General features: G+C 34.9%; 1 protein-coding gene and 1 long non-coding RNA gene across 16 annotated transcripts in view; one reads left to right on the forward strand and one right to left on the reverse strand.

Moving 5' to 3' along the window:
• LOC127012038 (uncharacterized) overlaps positions 1-9,431 on the forward strand; it is a 100,024-nt gene extending 90,593 nt beyond the window's left edge. For 6 of the 7 annotated variants that reach the window (XR_007765464.1, XR_007765466.1, XR_007765462.1 and 3 more), the window contains one exon: positions 8,507-9,431. Coding sequence is in view for 3 of the 7 variants with exons in the window: in XM_050890157.1 (XP_050746114.1) it covers positions 8,507-8,597 (91 nt within the window). In the remaining 4 variants the exon portion in view is untranslated. Of the gene's footprint in view, positions 1-2,945; positions 3,063-8,506 lie in introns of those variants that run through there. The other variant, XR_007765465.1, reaches the window with a different exon arrangement.
• The window catches only part of LOC122817994 (uncharacterized), a 271,976-nt gene that overhangs the window by 133,662 nt on the left and 125,102 nt on the right, over positions 1-13,212 (reverse strand). For all 9 annotated transcript variants that reach the window (XR_007765481.1, XR_007765475.1, XR_007765473.1 and 6 more), the window contains exon 2: positions 3,703-4,023. This is a non-coding gene — a long non-coding RNA (uncharacterized LOC122817994). The remainder of the gene's footprint in view (positions 1-3,702; positions 4,024-13,212) is intronic.

Below are 13,212 nucleotides of genomic sequence, written 5' to 3' on the forward strand. Positions count from 1 at the left end.
TATATCTATTCTCAATATCTGATTCACTTCCTATGATTCTTAACTTTTCATTTAGCGTTTTGTGGAATCTTTCTATATCTGAAATACCGTTCTTACTAGTTGTTATTTGAATTTGAACTCCTTCTGAGTTTAACCAATTATGTAAAGCTACGCACATAAATGGTGAATCTTTGTCTGCTTTAATTTCTTAAGGTTTTCCCATTTCATTGAATACACTCATAATTGCTTTTTTGGCTTCTAACCAATCTCAACCGTTTACTTCTAAAATAGCACATTTGGAATATACGTCTATGCATGACCAAAAACTGAACTTTACAAAACTGTAGGTTTTTTCCCTTATATTCTGAATTTCTGGGGTAATTTCAAATATCATTTTAGTATTTCTATGTTCTGTTTTGGCAATATTACAAATTTCACATTCATTTATTATATTTTGAACTCATTTTTGATAGTCAGGGAAATAATATTTATCTCTGAACCATTTGGAAGTTTTCTCAATTCCTGGGTGTAGAAGTTCTTTGTGTCGTTTTAGAATTTTTTCTTTAAAGTCTGTGTACGTCAGAATATCTTCGAGTCTTGTTGTACTTCTCACTAGTTTCGTTAAGTGATTTGCACTTATAATTTCTATATAAGCTTTTTGGAATATAATAAAATCTGAGTCATCATAGAAATAAATTGCACTCTTTTTGGTACATAAATACTCTTTAATTATTTTTTTCGCTGAAGTTTCTGTCATTTCTTTATAAATAATTTTAATTTTTAATTTATGAAAATAGTGTGTCACTTCTGTCGTATCTTCGTTTCCTTAAATCAATTCAATCTGTCAAGAAAAATAATTGAATGGTTTCTCGGTAACAGAAATATAGTTTTGATTGTCTTCTTGTGCACTTGTGCACTGTTGCGTCTGTGTTGCTATCTGTTTCGTCTTATATGTCCTGTTCAACATCGTCCGTAAACATGGCTTCTTCTATCTTGGTTCTAGATAATGCGTCGGCTACGTAATTCTCTTTTCCTGGTAAATATTTTATCTGATAGTCGAATTCATTTAATTTTATTTTCCATCTATGTAAATTCATATTTGGTTCTTTGATATTATTTAACCAAACTAAGGGTTTGTGGTCACTTAATATTTCGAAAGACCTGCCGAATAGATATGACCTAAAGTATTTCGTAGCCCACACGATTGCTAAAAGTTATTTTTCCATCGTAGCATAATTTAAGTTAAAGGTTCTGCTGGCATAACAAACTGGTTTATGATTCTCTGATAGTACTGCTCCTATCGCCATGTTAATTGCGTCTGTTGTTAAAAAAAATGGTTTGTTAAAGCGGGATAAATTAAAATAGGGTCGGATGTAATTAAGACTTTCATTTTTTCGAATGCTTCTACGTATGGTTTGTCTTTAATATTAATTGTTGCACCCTTTTTTAATTTCATAGTCATTGGCTTTACGATATTTGCGAAATTCGTGTATAATGGGGAAATGTATAATGGCACTTATTTTCTTTGGGTTTGGTTTTATACCTGTAGTGGTTACTACGTGACCTAGGAATTCGGTTTCCTTTTTCATAAATTCGCTTTTATCGAATTGTAATTTTAAATTGGCATCTCAAAGTTTTTGAAATACTTTCTTCAATGATAGAATATGTTCTTCCAATGAAGTGGAAAAAATTATAATATCATCTAGATATACTAAACAATCTTTATAGATTAAATCTTTTAAGAAATTGTTCATACATCTTTGGAAAGTAGTGAGGGCGTTTTTAAGGCCAAATGGCATTCGAGTATATTCGTAGCGACCATGTTTTGTTGAGAATGCCGTTTTAGCTATTGATTCTGGTTCCATTTGAATTTGATGGAATCCTTTAGCTAAATCAATGGTTGTGAAATATTGACATCTTCCTAATTTGTCCAATATTTCGTCCATTCTGGATATTGGGAATTTATCATTGATAGTGATTTCGTTTAAATTTCTGTAGTCTACTACTAATCTGAATTTCATTTTTCCTGATGCATCGATCTTTTGTGGAACTATCCAGATCGGTGAACAATAGGGAGATTTTGATTTACGAATTATTCACTGTTCAACCATTTCATTTATTTGTTTATTGACTTCTTCATCAAAAGTTTGAGGGTATTTATATGGCTTTCTATATACTGAATCTTCATGCTTGGTTTGAATTGAATGTTTAATAGTACTTGTGAAAGTCAAATTTTCACCTTCCTAGTACTGGATGTCATGAAATTCAAATAAAACCTTATTTAAACTTTCTTTTTTTTCCTCATTCAAGTGTTCTACCCTGTATTTATTACATTTTTTAAATTCATTATTTATGTCAAAATTAAATGACTGGTCATTTGACAAAGGTGGATTAGGGCATTATAATGCGGTCTTTTCTTCTTTAATCTTTTTCTCAAGCGATGGCGGACTTAGGCATTTTACTGCGGTCTTATCCTTTCCTATATTGTTTTCTCCATAGTTTATGTAAAGTAAACTGTCATCAAACATGACTGTTTCTATTTCGTAATTAATTTTGTATACCTGTTACTCGTAAAGTATATATTCTTCTTCAGGCTCACTAGCCGAGTCGATCTAGCCATGTCCGTCTGTATGTCCGTTAACTTGACATGTCCGGCTTAATAATTAAAACTTTAAAAAAACAATTTGTCCTTTTTGTCCACCCGTCTATTTCTTTATTGAACTTAATACCAATTTCGAATTATGATTAGGTCAATGTAAACATTAAATTTCTAAACAATGGTATTGGCGCAGGAGGGGCTTCTCGCATTTTTTCTCATCTCTTATTCCGACTCGCAGTGCATTCACATCTCTCAAACGAATTGTAAATATTTATTTATCTCTTTCAACTGCTATGTATTAGTGTTCAGTCAAACGTCAGTTAGCAAATATACATACATATAAGTTTTGTTAGTCTATTTTATGTTTTGATCTCTCATTTTTGGCGCTGACTGAAACAAAAGCAGAACCGAAAAATTAGTGCAAGGGCGCTGCCGGCGCTTAGAGTGAACATATAGCGCGGCTAGTTTGTTATATTATTATTTAGTAAGTAAAATAAGTAATATATATTTTAATTAATTTCGTAATGTAATTAATTATGCCTTCCGTATGTTACGGATAAACAACATTTTTGACACCTCAAGTCGACTTGTAGGTTCGCAAATTGTATTTTGGTTTGAAAGTCCACGTTGCAAAGCAACGGCCTTTTCGTGGTGTTCCCCGGGTACCGATTTTAACATAACAATCGGGAGCTAATTCGAGCGGCAAAAAATACATGAAGACATATTATTTAAAAGTTTGTTATTTGAGTAACGGGTATCTTATAGTCGAATCACTCGACTATAGCGTTCTCTCTTGTTTTTGCTTTACTTTCTTTCAAACAATCTCTACCATTTTAAATCCATCCTATTTGTTGAACTGTTATTCTCCCTTTGCCTTTTAACTGGTGCATTCGAAGAATTATTTGAAGTTGATGCCTGGAAGTTTAAAGGGTTTTGGGCCCTACCTTGGTCCAGATTTAACTCATGATAATTACCTAATTTTAGAAGAAATCGCTTTCCATTTGTTAAGCTTTGAGGATTTCTTGCTTAAATAACTAGTATTAACCTGTCGGTTGGGTCGGATTTTAATTCTTACTTATTATGTACTTACGAAGATGTAATTTTTAATTCATTAATGAACTTACTAATGCTTTCTTGGTATGGGGTGTCCGGAATATGTTGTATGATGCCTTCGTATGGCTTGTGGTCTTTGAATGATTTGATAAAGGCTGCTTTTGTGGTTACCCAAGCACTAGACTTCCCTTCTTCGATGACTGCTTTGGTTGAGTCGACGATGGTCCTCTCGATGGCTCCATATTTAATTTCGATTTGTCGAGAATCCTAAGGTAGTTATTCTACTCTGGCAATGTACCGACTGAATTCCGATGGGCTTCAATCGAAATACGGTAACTGCTTTATTTGCCCAATTATTTAATTAAGGTGAGTCTCGGACCACTGTGGTAATGCTGAAAGATTTGTCATTTTTTAACGTTCATTGTTTTTTAATTATTTTTAATATTTGCAGTTTAAATTTTGAGCGCGTATTGAGAGGTTTGAATTTTTAATTTAGTTTTTGCTTGTGAATATTACTTTTAGTTTTTTTTTTTAATATTGGCACTTTTTACTTTTAAGATTTTTAAGCGCCTTTTCATCGAATTGGTTTATTAAATTAAGTAAGTGCGAAAATTACACAAAGGTTTTTTAGCGTATCTCGATAATTGTTTTTTATTATTCACGGATTTTTCGATGAACAGGATAAATTAGTCGTTTAGTATTATCAGTACCGATTACTTTTTAAAGAACTTTAAGACCCTAGCGACTACGCCAATTAAACCCTTTAAAAACCCTTTATTTAATTTATTCTTAAACTGTTTATAATATTTTTTAGATTGGAAGAATACCGACTTGCTATTCACAAATCTCAAAATATACTCGATCTCTAACTCCTATTTCATTTACAACCATACATCTTAGAGATTCCTGGGCTTCCTGCGCTGCGCAAGTTTGTTTCAGCGAGGTGCCACGCCCACTCTAACGCACAATCCTCGAAAATCTGTAGCGCCTATAATTTATAAGATAGAAACAAAATTTTAACTGAAATGTGTTTATCTCACGAATACCTAACGACTGAAAGAATTTAATAATTTAAAATATCAGTTTGCAGATTTTATATCTCCATTTCCTTTAGCTTCTTTAAGCTGAGTAAGCGGATATCTGATAGTCGAGGCTATAGCGTTCTTCCTTGTTTTGCTTTGGCTTGATTATAGTTTGTTAATTATACCCGGTTTTCGTAGACTAAAATCGTATAAAAGATTCGTCGGAAAGTATGTAACAGGTAGAAGGAAGAATTTCCGACCCCATAAAGGATACGAGTATATATTATGTCCGTCTGTTTGTTTAGTTTTTCTAAAAGAAAAAATGAATTAAAGTGTTTTTTAATATTTCGAAAATCTGGCTGGTGTGTTCCTGGAGTTTGTATTAACATATTTTTTATAAATTCCATAGGTTATGGGCTCAGTCATACTTTTCAGCCAATTGCTATAGTGAAATGCTTCGATTGCTAACGAATAATAAGAGTAATATAAAAAGAAAAAGGAAATTAACTTCGGCAAGCCGATGTTTGTAACTCTTGCAGCTATAAGAAATAATCAACTTTAGAAAATAATATTTTTATATTATTTTCTTACTAACTTCCTGATTGTTCCAATGAAAGCTATATTTAATTCAAAACTCAGAACTAATTAAAAAAAGTTATTTCCCAGCTAGGAAGCTTATATGTTAAAAAACACTTAAAATATAATTTTTTCATATTATTTTACCACTAATATTCCGATCGTTGCTATGGCAGCTATATGATATAGTCGTCCGATTTTGATAAAATTTAATTTAAATTCAGAAATATTTAAAAAATGTTATTTCCAAGCTTAGAAGGTTATATGTTAAAAAACACCGAAGGTACAATTTTGTTTTCATTTTTTCCCGAATAGTTATACTTTATGGGGTCGGAAACGTTTCCTTCTCTGCGTTGCAAACTTTTGACTGAAATCATTATACCCTCTGCAAGAGTTTAAATATACAAAAGAATTATTATTAACATATGTGCTTGTTGTTACAGAACAACAAGTTGTTACGCGTAATTGATGAGGATCAAAAGGAAAGTGATTAAGTAAAGCGAGCAGAAAGAAATGCATGAAATAATAATAATAATAATAAATTGATAATAAAAAATTTAATTCTCTCTTTTTGAATATTTCTTGACATAAAGCAATATGGCGGCGTTAATTACGTGAGTGGAAGCGAAATAGACCTATTCGAAATTCGTTGAAGTACTCCCCAAGGCAGAGTATGCTTTAAGTGTTTAAGAATAATATCTAAAATGTCCTTATAATTGTTATAACAAAGCTGCATTTAAATGATTTCAGATTTCAATAAAAAACCACTTACCCTCAGGCCTGTGTATCAAAAACGAAGCGCTAGCCCTCTGAGCCAACGCTTGATTGTGATAAAAAAGCTTTGTTAAAGCTTTTTTCTAGAAAAAAGTGATATCGCTAATGTAAAAATGATATTACCGAAATATCGTTTTTAACAATTCGATCATATCAAATTGATATGTGACATATCGGGGACGAATCGATACTGGATTTCATCAAATTTACCATCATATCATATCAATTTTTTTTCATTTGTTGTATATCCTGTCATTTGCAAGTGACACCTCCCAAGTGAAATCACTTACATCAATTACTGTTATTGTTTGTAAATGTAGGTTTTTGTTTTGTCAATTTGTTAGTAACACCATGCGAAATTTTTAAGGATTGTTGTTGACTTCAGTGTTATTAAAAAAATAATTTAAATCTTTTCTTTAGACCATTTTCAGACATCTATATGATATAGTCGTCCGTTTGATAAAATTTAATTCAAAATTCATAACTAATTAGAAAGTTATATGTCAAAAAGCATCAAAGCTAGTATTTGTTTCATATTATTTTTCCACAAATTTTCCGATTGTTCCTATGACAGCTATATAATATAGTCTTTCGATTTTGATTAAATTTAATTCGAAATTCAAAACTAATATAAAAATGTTTTTTCCAAGCGTAGAAGGTGAAAAGCTAAGAAACAGCAAAGATATAATTTTTTCCCGATAGTTCCTATGGACGCTATAAGATACTTGTCCGATCTGGCTGGTTCCGACTTATGTACTACCTGCAACAGAAAGAAGACTTTTGAGATAGATCTAGCCCGATGGTTTTAAAACTGAGGGACAAGTTTGCGTAGAAACAGACTAACAGACGGACGTATAGACGGACATGGCTATATCGGACAGACGGACATGGCTAAATCGACTCGTCTAGTAACGCTGATCAAGAATATATATACTTTATGGGGTCGGAAACGTCTCCTTTACTCTGCAAGGGTATAAAAATGTGTTTTATTTGTATATTTTCCCTTTTCCCTTTGTGTGATTTTTTAGGTTATGTTATAAAACCTACAAAAAATCTCAAAAAGGTTGGTATATGAAACTTGGATCAACGCACAATATCTTGGACTTAGGATAGCACTTACCTGACCTTATTTATTTCAAAAATAAATAATCAAAATGTGTCGCAGTGCACAATTTAAAATTTTTTTTCAGAATCGTTGGAAAGGATTTCCTAGTACCCGCACCAATTTTTACGAAAATCGATAACGAATGTTAAAAAGAAATTGAAAAAAAAATTGTACATAAAATGATGTAAAGTGTAAAAAAAAATTAATTTTTTTTAAATGCTACATTTTGATAGGTTAAAACTCAATGGAAATATTACGAATTTCCGAAGTGAATTCACATGGGCAGTGTCACTTGTATGGGATTAAATAAGTGAAAATTCGTTGAAAAAGTAAATAATTTCCGAAGTGTCTTCACTTGAGACGCTTCACTTGCAGGTGATAGGCCATACAACAAATGAGTATAAGAAAGAGGGAAATCCGAAGTGACTTCTAAAAGATTTTCTTTGAATTTTCAATTGTGTGAAAGCGTACATCCCATAAAATTTTCTATAAGGAGCGTCACTTGTTTTTTACTCGTGCAATGAAAGTTTTGTTTTTCAGAATTGAATACGCATTCACATTGTGTGAGTGCGGGAAGGGGACGAACAATAAAGATCTCAGAGAGAGGAAAATCTCTCTCTTCTCTTTGTTCTCTCCCTCTCTGACTAAGCACGTTTTGTTTCCTTTTTCTGTATGCACATGCGTACCCTTACTACTTGCTTGCAAACAACGAAAGTGTGCGGTTGGGGTAAATAAATCAAGAAAGGAAGAAACGCCTCCTGCACTGCGTTGCAAATTTATGACTGAAATCATTATACCCTCTCCAAGGGTATACAAACTAATTAAAACGACCATTGAAGTGTTTTTCACTATTTGGCAAATCTGGCTGGTGTTTTCCAGGAGTTTGTATAAACATCTTTTATATAAATTCCATACAATATAAAATAAAAATAAGCATTAATAAGACATATACATTTTAGTTCAAAATTGTTCTGTAGCATGAAAACTGTGGCCGCTGGCATAGCTCCCTGCTGATATTTGAGCTCTACAACAATATCAGGAATCTAGATACCAAATTCCAAACTTTACTCCTTTTGTAGTTTCCGAGATCTCAGCGTTCATACGGACGGACGGACGGACAGACGAATAGACGGACAGACAGACGGACATGGTTAGGTTGTCTCGGCTAGTGATCCTGATCAAGATTTCAAGAATATATACTTTAAGCGCTTCATTCTGCCTGTTACATACTTTCGGACTTTTACTCTACAAGTAGCGGGTATAATAAAACCTTATCAGCTGGTCCTAAACTTTTTCTGATAGATAGCTTTCAGGGACTTCATGTTCGATAGAAAGCATTAAACAAAAATTAATATTCGGCCACGTTCGACAACGTTTTTAATTTCTCTATTTTTTCAGACTTGGAACGACATGGATGTCATCCCTAAACGCTAGGAGCTACTTGACCCTGTTGGAAAATTTGTCGAACATATTTACATTTTGCTTGTGAAATTGATATAATCTGACATTAAATTTAAAAATAGTGCTGCAAAACACTCAACAGCATGATTTGTGTTTTTACTCTGTATTATTAGGCGACTACTTTTTGTGGGTCTCGCGTGTGTCTTTAATTTTTAAAATTCAATGAAACGCTTAGATACATTATTTAAGTAAATATTACTGACTAAAATTGTAGAACTATTTTCTTATAAAATAGCATCCTCTTTATTTAAATTATTCTTGCGTTTTTTAATGTACACTTTACTATTAAACAAATTTTACTAAACAGTTATACTAATTATACTTTATAAAACCTATATATATATACATCACTTTATAAAACCATGCACCTAAAAATACTATGCTTAAGGACAAGGAAAAAAAGGTGATTGATGCGTTGCAATTGTCGATATCGTGACAGAATTCTTTTGAATTACAGAAAATCTTGGTAGAATCGGTTCTAAACGCAGACCAAATAATAAACTCTCATCTTTAGGCGCATAATCCTACATATGTAAAATAAAATTGTTAAATAAATATTTATATATATATGTAAGTTAACAACCAACTTCCAGCTTAGGCTGAGCAGGCCAATTCTTATTTCCTTTATTAATATTAATCATTTATCAATGTTTATCATTTTCTAGTATTATTAATTTTTTATTATAATTATTAGTATTACACTTTTACCTCATGCATGGTCCACCCTAAATTGAGTCCACCTTATTGGCCCTAGAGCTGAGCCAGCACATTGTACCATTCCGAGCCGTGGCTTCTTTTCATTGTCTGACAGCGATCGTATGAATTCTGCAAAATGTGCAAGGTTATCGGTCTGCCACGGGCATCCGGCTTTGCATGAGCTTTTGTTAAATCTTAAGTTTCAGTTTTAATTTGGATTTGAAATAAAGAGCACTAGCTCGATTATAAAAATCCGGCCTTCCCGTTACATTTATTCTGATTATTGAATTTGGTTATCGTGCCTTAAGGGCCGTAACAACGGAGATAAGTATCTCCCACTGTAAACTTCGGAAGGAGGAAGGGAGTCGTAGCGACCACCCGACTCTCCAGTGGCTGTCAACCTTGGTTATCACCACTACTCAACCAGCGGCAGTAACCTAATGCCTGCCCCCCACTGATATTCAAACTACCGGCTCTTCCCCTGCCACGGAGGAACCGCCAACTGGCCCGGTCAATTAAATAATTTGTATATATATGTGGGATTTGAATCAGGAGAGCCTAATACACGGCACACCTGAGCGTAGTACAATCTTAATAAAACATTGCGAATACAATTTGGGAGCTCAACCGGGATTGACCCAAACATTAGAGTACAGAAGTAGCTTTTTACTAACCCAACTACATTGTTTGCCAATTTGAGACAAGTGCGCGTTTAACTTGGCAGTGTGTGCAAAAAGGCGAAGTGTGTGTGTGAAAATGCGCACGGGAATCCTGCCGTCCAGGAGCTAGTGCATCATAGTTCCCCAGAGCGCCGGTGAACTGGTAAAAGTGTTGATTTGTGGAAGGCGGTGGGAGCAACGAAAGACAGAGTCCAGCGGATCAAGTCAGGAGCGTAAAGCGTGCATTGGAGCAAGGGCGGGTTGCCGAAATCTGGAGGGCAGCATTTACAGGCAGAGTACCAGAGTCTGGAGTAGCAGATCATGGTGGATGGCAACGACGTCATCGGACAAGCCACTCAAAGAAATTTTTAAGTTGTAATAATCTAGAAGAAAATGCAATTGGCAGGCAAGCAGTTTCGAGAAGCATCGCATCAAAAGGGGTGCTTATCAGAAAACTGACCCAATAAAATTGAAAACCGTAAAAGTAGACTGTATGTATAAAAAAAAAAAAAAAAAAAAATCTTTAAAATCTTTATATAAACATATAATCTTAGTGCTACACTTAAATATGGTTATTGTTAAGCTAATATCATTGTAAGAAAATTCAATCTCAAAATGCAACTCGAAGAGATAATGTTACTGCGATGCGAAGATTTGCTCGCAAAGCTACTTGAACTAAATTTACCCGCAGACGGTAGAAAGCGCTATTTACGGGATAGCCGTTCTTTGTTTACACTTAAAGATGTTGAAGGCAGTGTTTTAAATTTTGCAGGTACAGGTAGTCTAGATTTAGATCAGTGGATTCAGGAATTGGAGGAATGTGCCTTGGCTGTGTAGTGGAGCCAGCAAGTTTCCATTTATTCTAAGCAGTTGCTCAGTGGGCTGCAAAATCGTGCGGGCGAATTCGCCGTTAATATTTCATCTGCTGGTCCATCTCAAGCTAGGTCAACGTGCGCAGAGAAAATTGGAGACTCTTCAGGAAAATTTGTATGCTTTGATAGAAATAGCCAAGCCAGTTAAACTAGACGAAGAGAGTTTAATAGAGTATTATGTAAAGGGAGTTCCAGATGTCAAGGCAAACAAAATGATTTTGTATCAGGCGAAAACCATAAGGGATTTTAGGGAGCAAATCGGAGTATACAAGAAGGTCACCGTTTCTTACAAGATGCCTTACAAGAATGAAGCGCTTTTAGTTAGGGCAGATGGATTCAAAAGCTTTGACCCAAAACCATTGTTTGTACGTAAATGCTTTAAGTGCGGCGGTCCGTCCCATTTAAAAAAAGATTGCAAGAAGAAGGACAGGTCATCGTGCCGCGCAGCGCAAAATCGAGGTTAAGGTGAAACAGGAGAACAATGCTAACGCCGTTCACTTGGAGAACGCAGTAACTAAGCCAAAAAGCGAGTTAACGGCTTCCAGCCTTAAAAAAAAGATAAAATCTTCCAATACTCAATTCAATTGCCTTATGCTCAGAAACATTTTCCTTAAATTAGCCAACAAACCTCTCGCCGCAAAAGATAAAATTGTTTAAGCTATCAAATATTTTTAAGTTATTCTATAAAGTATAACATTTATACTTGTTAGGCAGTTTATAAACTAAAAGTCAACTATTAGTCAATTATATCATTTTTAGGACATGCATGTGGAATTTGAATCTGGCGGTCCTCATGAACGGCACACTCATGGCGGGTTAAGTTATTTGGCTGCTCTTAAACACTTCAACATCTGAAATCCCCGATAAATTACTCGATTCTTCTAAGACCGCCGAAACCTGAACGAATGAGCGGGGAGTCGTCGTTTAACGTTCGTGAAAAGAGCACGATACAGTTTTAAGGAAATTAAACAGAACTCTGAAAATTAATCTCAGTACTTCTTCGTTTAAACTTAGTCCCAAAAAAATATTGCGAATATAACTATTCCTACAGTTTGGGGGCTCGTCCGAGATTGACCCAAGGCGAATGCAACGACGTCAGCGGACAAGCAACGACAAGAATTTTTCAAGTTGTATATTCCAGAAGAAAATTCAATTGGCAGACAAGCAGTTTCGAGAAGCAGTGCATCAAAAGGGGTGCTAATCAGAAAACTGACCCAATGATAGGCTCCTGGCTCACTTCGGTATTCAGGACGACGATGATAACAACGATTCGGATGGAGTTCAATCTGTAGCCACCGCTCTCGATTTTCCAGTGCAAGCAACGCCTATAAGCCGTTCTTTGTTTACACTTAAAGATGTAGAAGGCAGTCTTTAAAATTTTTCCGGTACAAGTAGTCCAGGTATAGATCAGTGGATTCAGGAGTTGGAGGAATGTGCTTTGACTGTGCAGTGGAGCCAGCTTTAAGTTTTCATTTATTCTAAGTAGTTTCTCAGTGGGGCTGCAAAATCGTTCATTCGCAGCCAGGCTAACATACGCAGCTGGGATTCTCTAAAGGCAGCATTGCGTGGCGAATTTGCTGTTAAAATTTCATCTGCTGAGGTCCATCACATGCGCAAAAAAAGGAGAGACTCTTCAGGAATATTTGCATGCTTTGATAGAAATAGCTAAGCCAGTTAAACTAGACGAAGAGAGTTTAATAGAGTAGTGTAAAGGGAGTTCAAGATGCTAAGGCAAACAAAGTAATGTTGTATCAGGCGAAAACCCTAAGGGATCTGAAGGAGCAAATGGAAGTATACAAGAAGCTCTGCGGTTCTTACAAGATGCGTGTAGTTGAGGCAGATGGATTCAAAAGCTTCGACCCAAAACCAGACTTTGTACGTAAATGCTTCAAGTGCGGTGATCCGTTCCATTTAAAGAAAGATTGCAAGAAAAGGACAACAATAATTGTTATCAGTGCGGACAGACAGGTCATTGTGCTGCGCAGTGCAAAATCGAGGTTGAGGTGAAACAGGAGAACAATGCTAAAGCGGTTCACGTGAAGAACGCAGCTTCTAAGCCAAAAAGAGAGTTTACGTCTTCCGGCCTTGAACTAAAAGTTATCAAATCTTCCAATGCTTAATTCAAAGGACTCGTCGACACAGGCCCTGATCTATGCCTTATGCGCAGAAACATTTTCCTCAAACTAGGCAAGGAACCTCTCACCGGAAAAGAAAAGTGTTTGATGGGAACAGGCAAGAGTCGAGTTCTATCTTTTGGGAGCATTTTCATATGGCATGACATGGGCATCGATGACATGAAGATAAACATATCAATTTCGGGTCCGAGTTTCTGCAAGATTTTAAACCAGGCGGCAATTTCCGACCACATTGATTTATCTCATTTAAATCAATCACAGCAGTCTGCGGTCAGAAGTTT

Source organism: Drosophila biarmipes, unplaced genomic scaffold, assembly GCF_025231255.1.
Source record: "Drosophila biarmipes strain raj3 unplaced genomic scaffold, RU_DBia_V1.1 ptg000017l, whole genome shotgun sequence".
NCBI lineage: Eukaryota > Metazoa > Arthropoda > Insecta > Diptera > Drosophilidae > Drosophila > Drosophila biarmipes.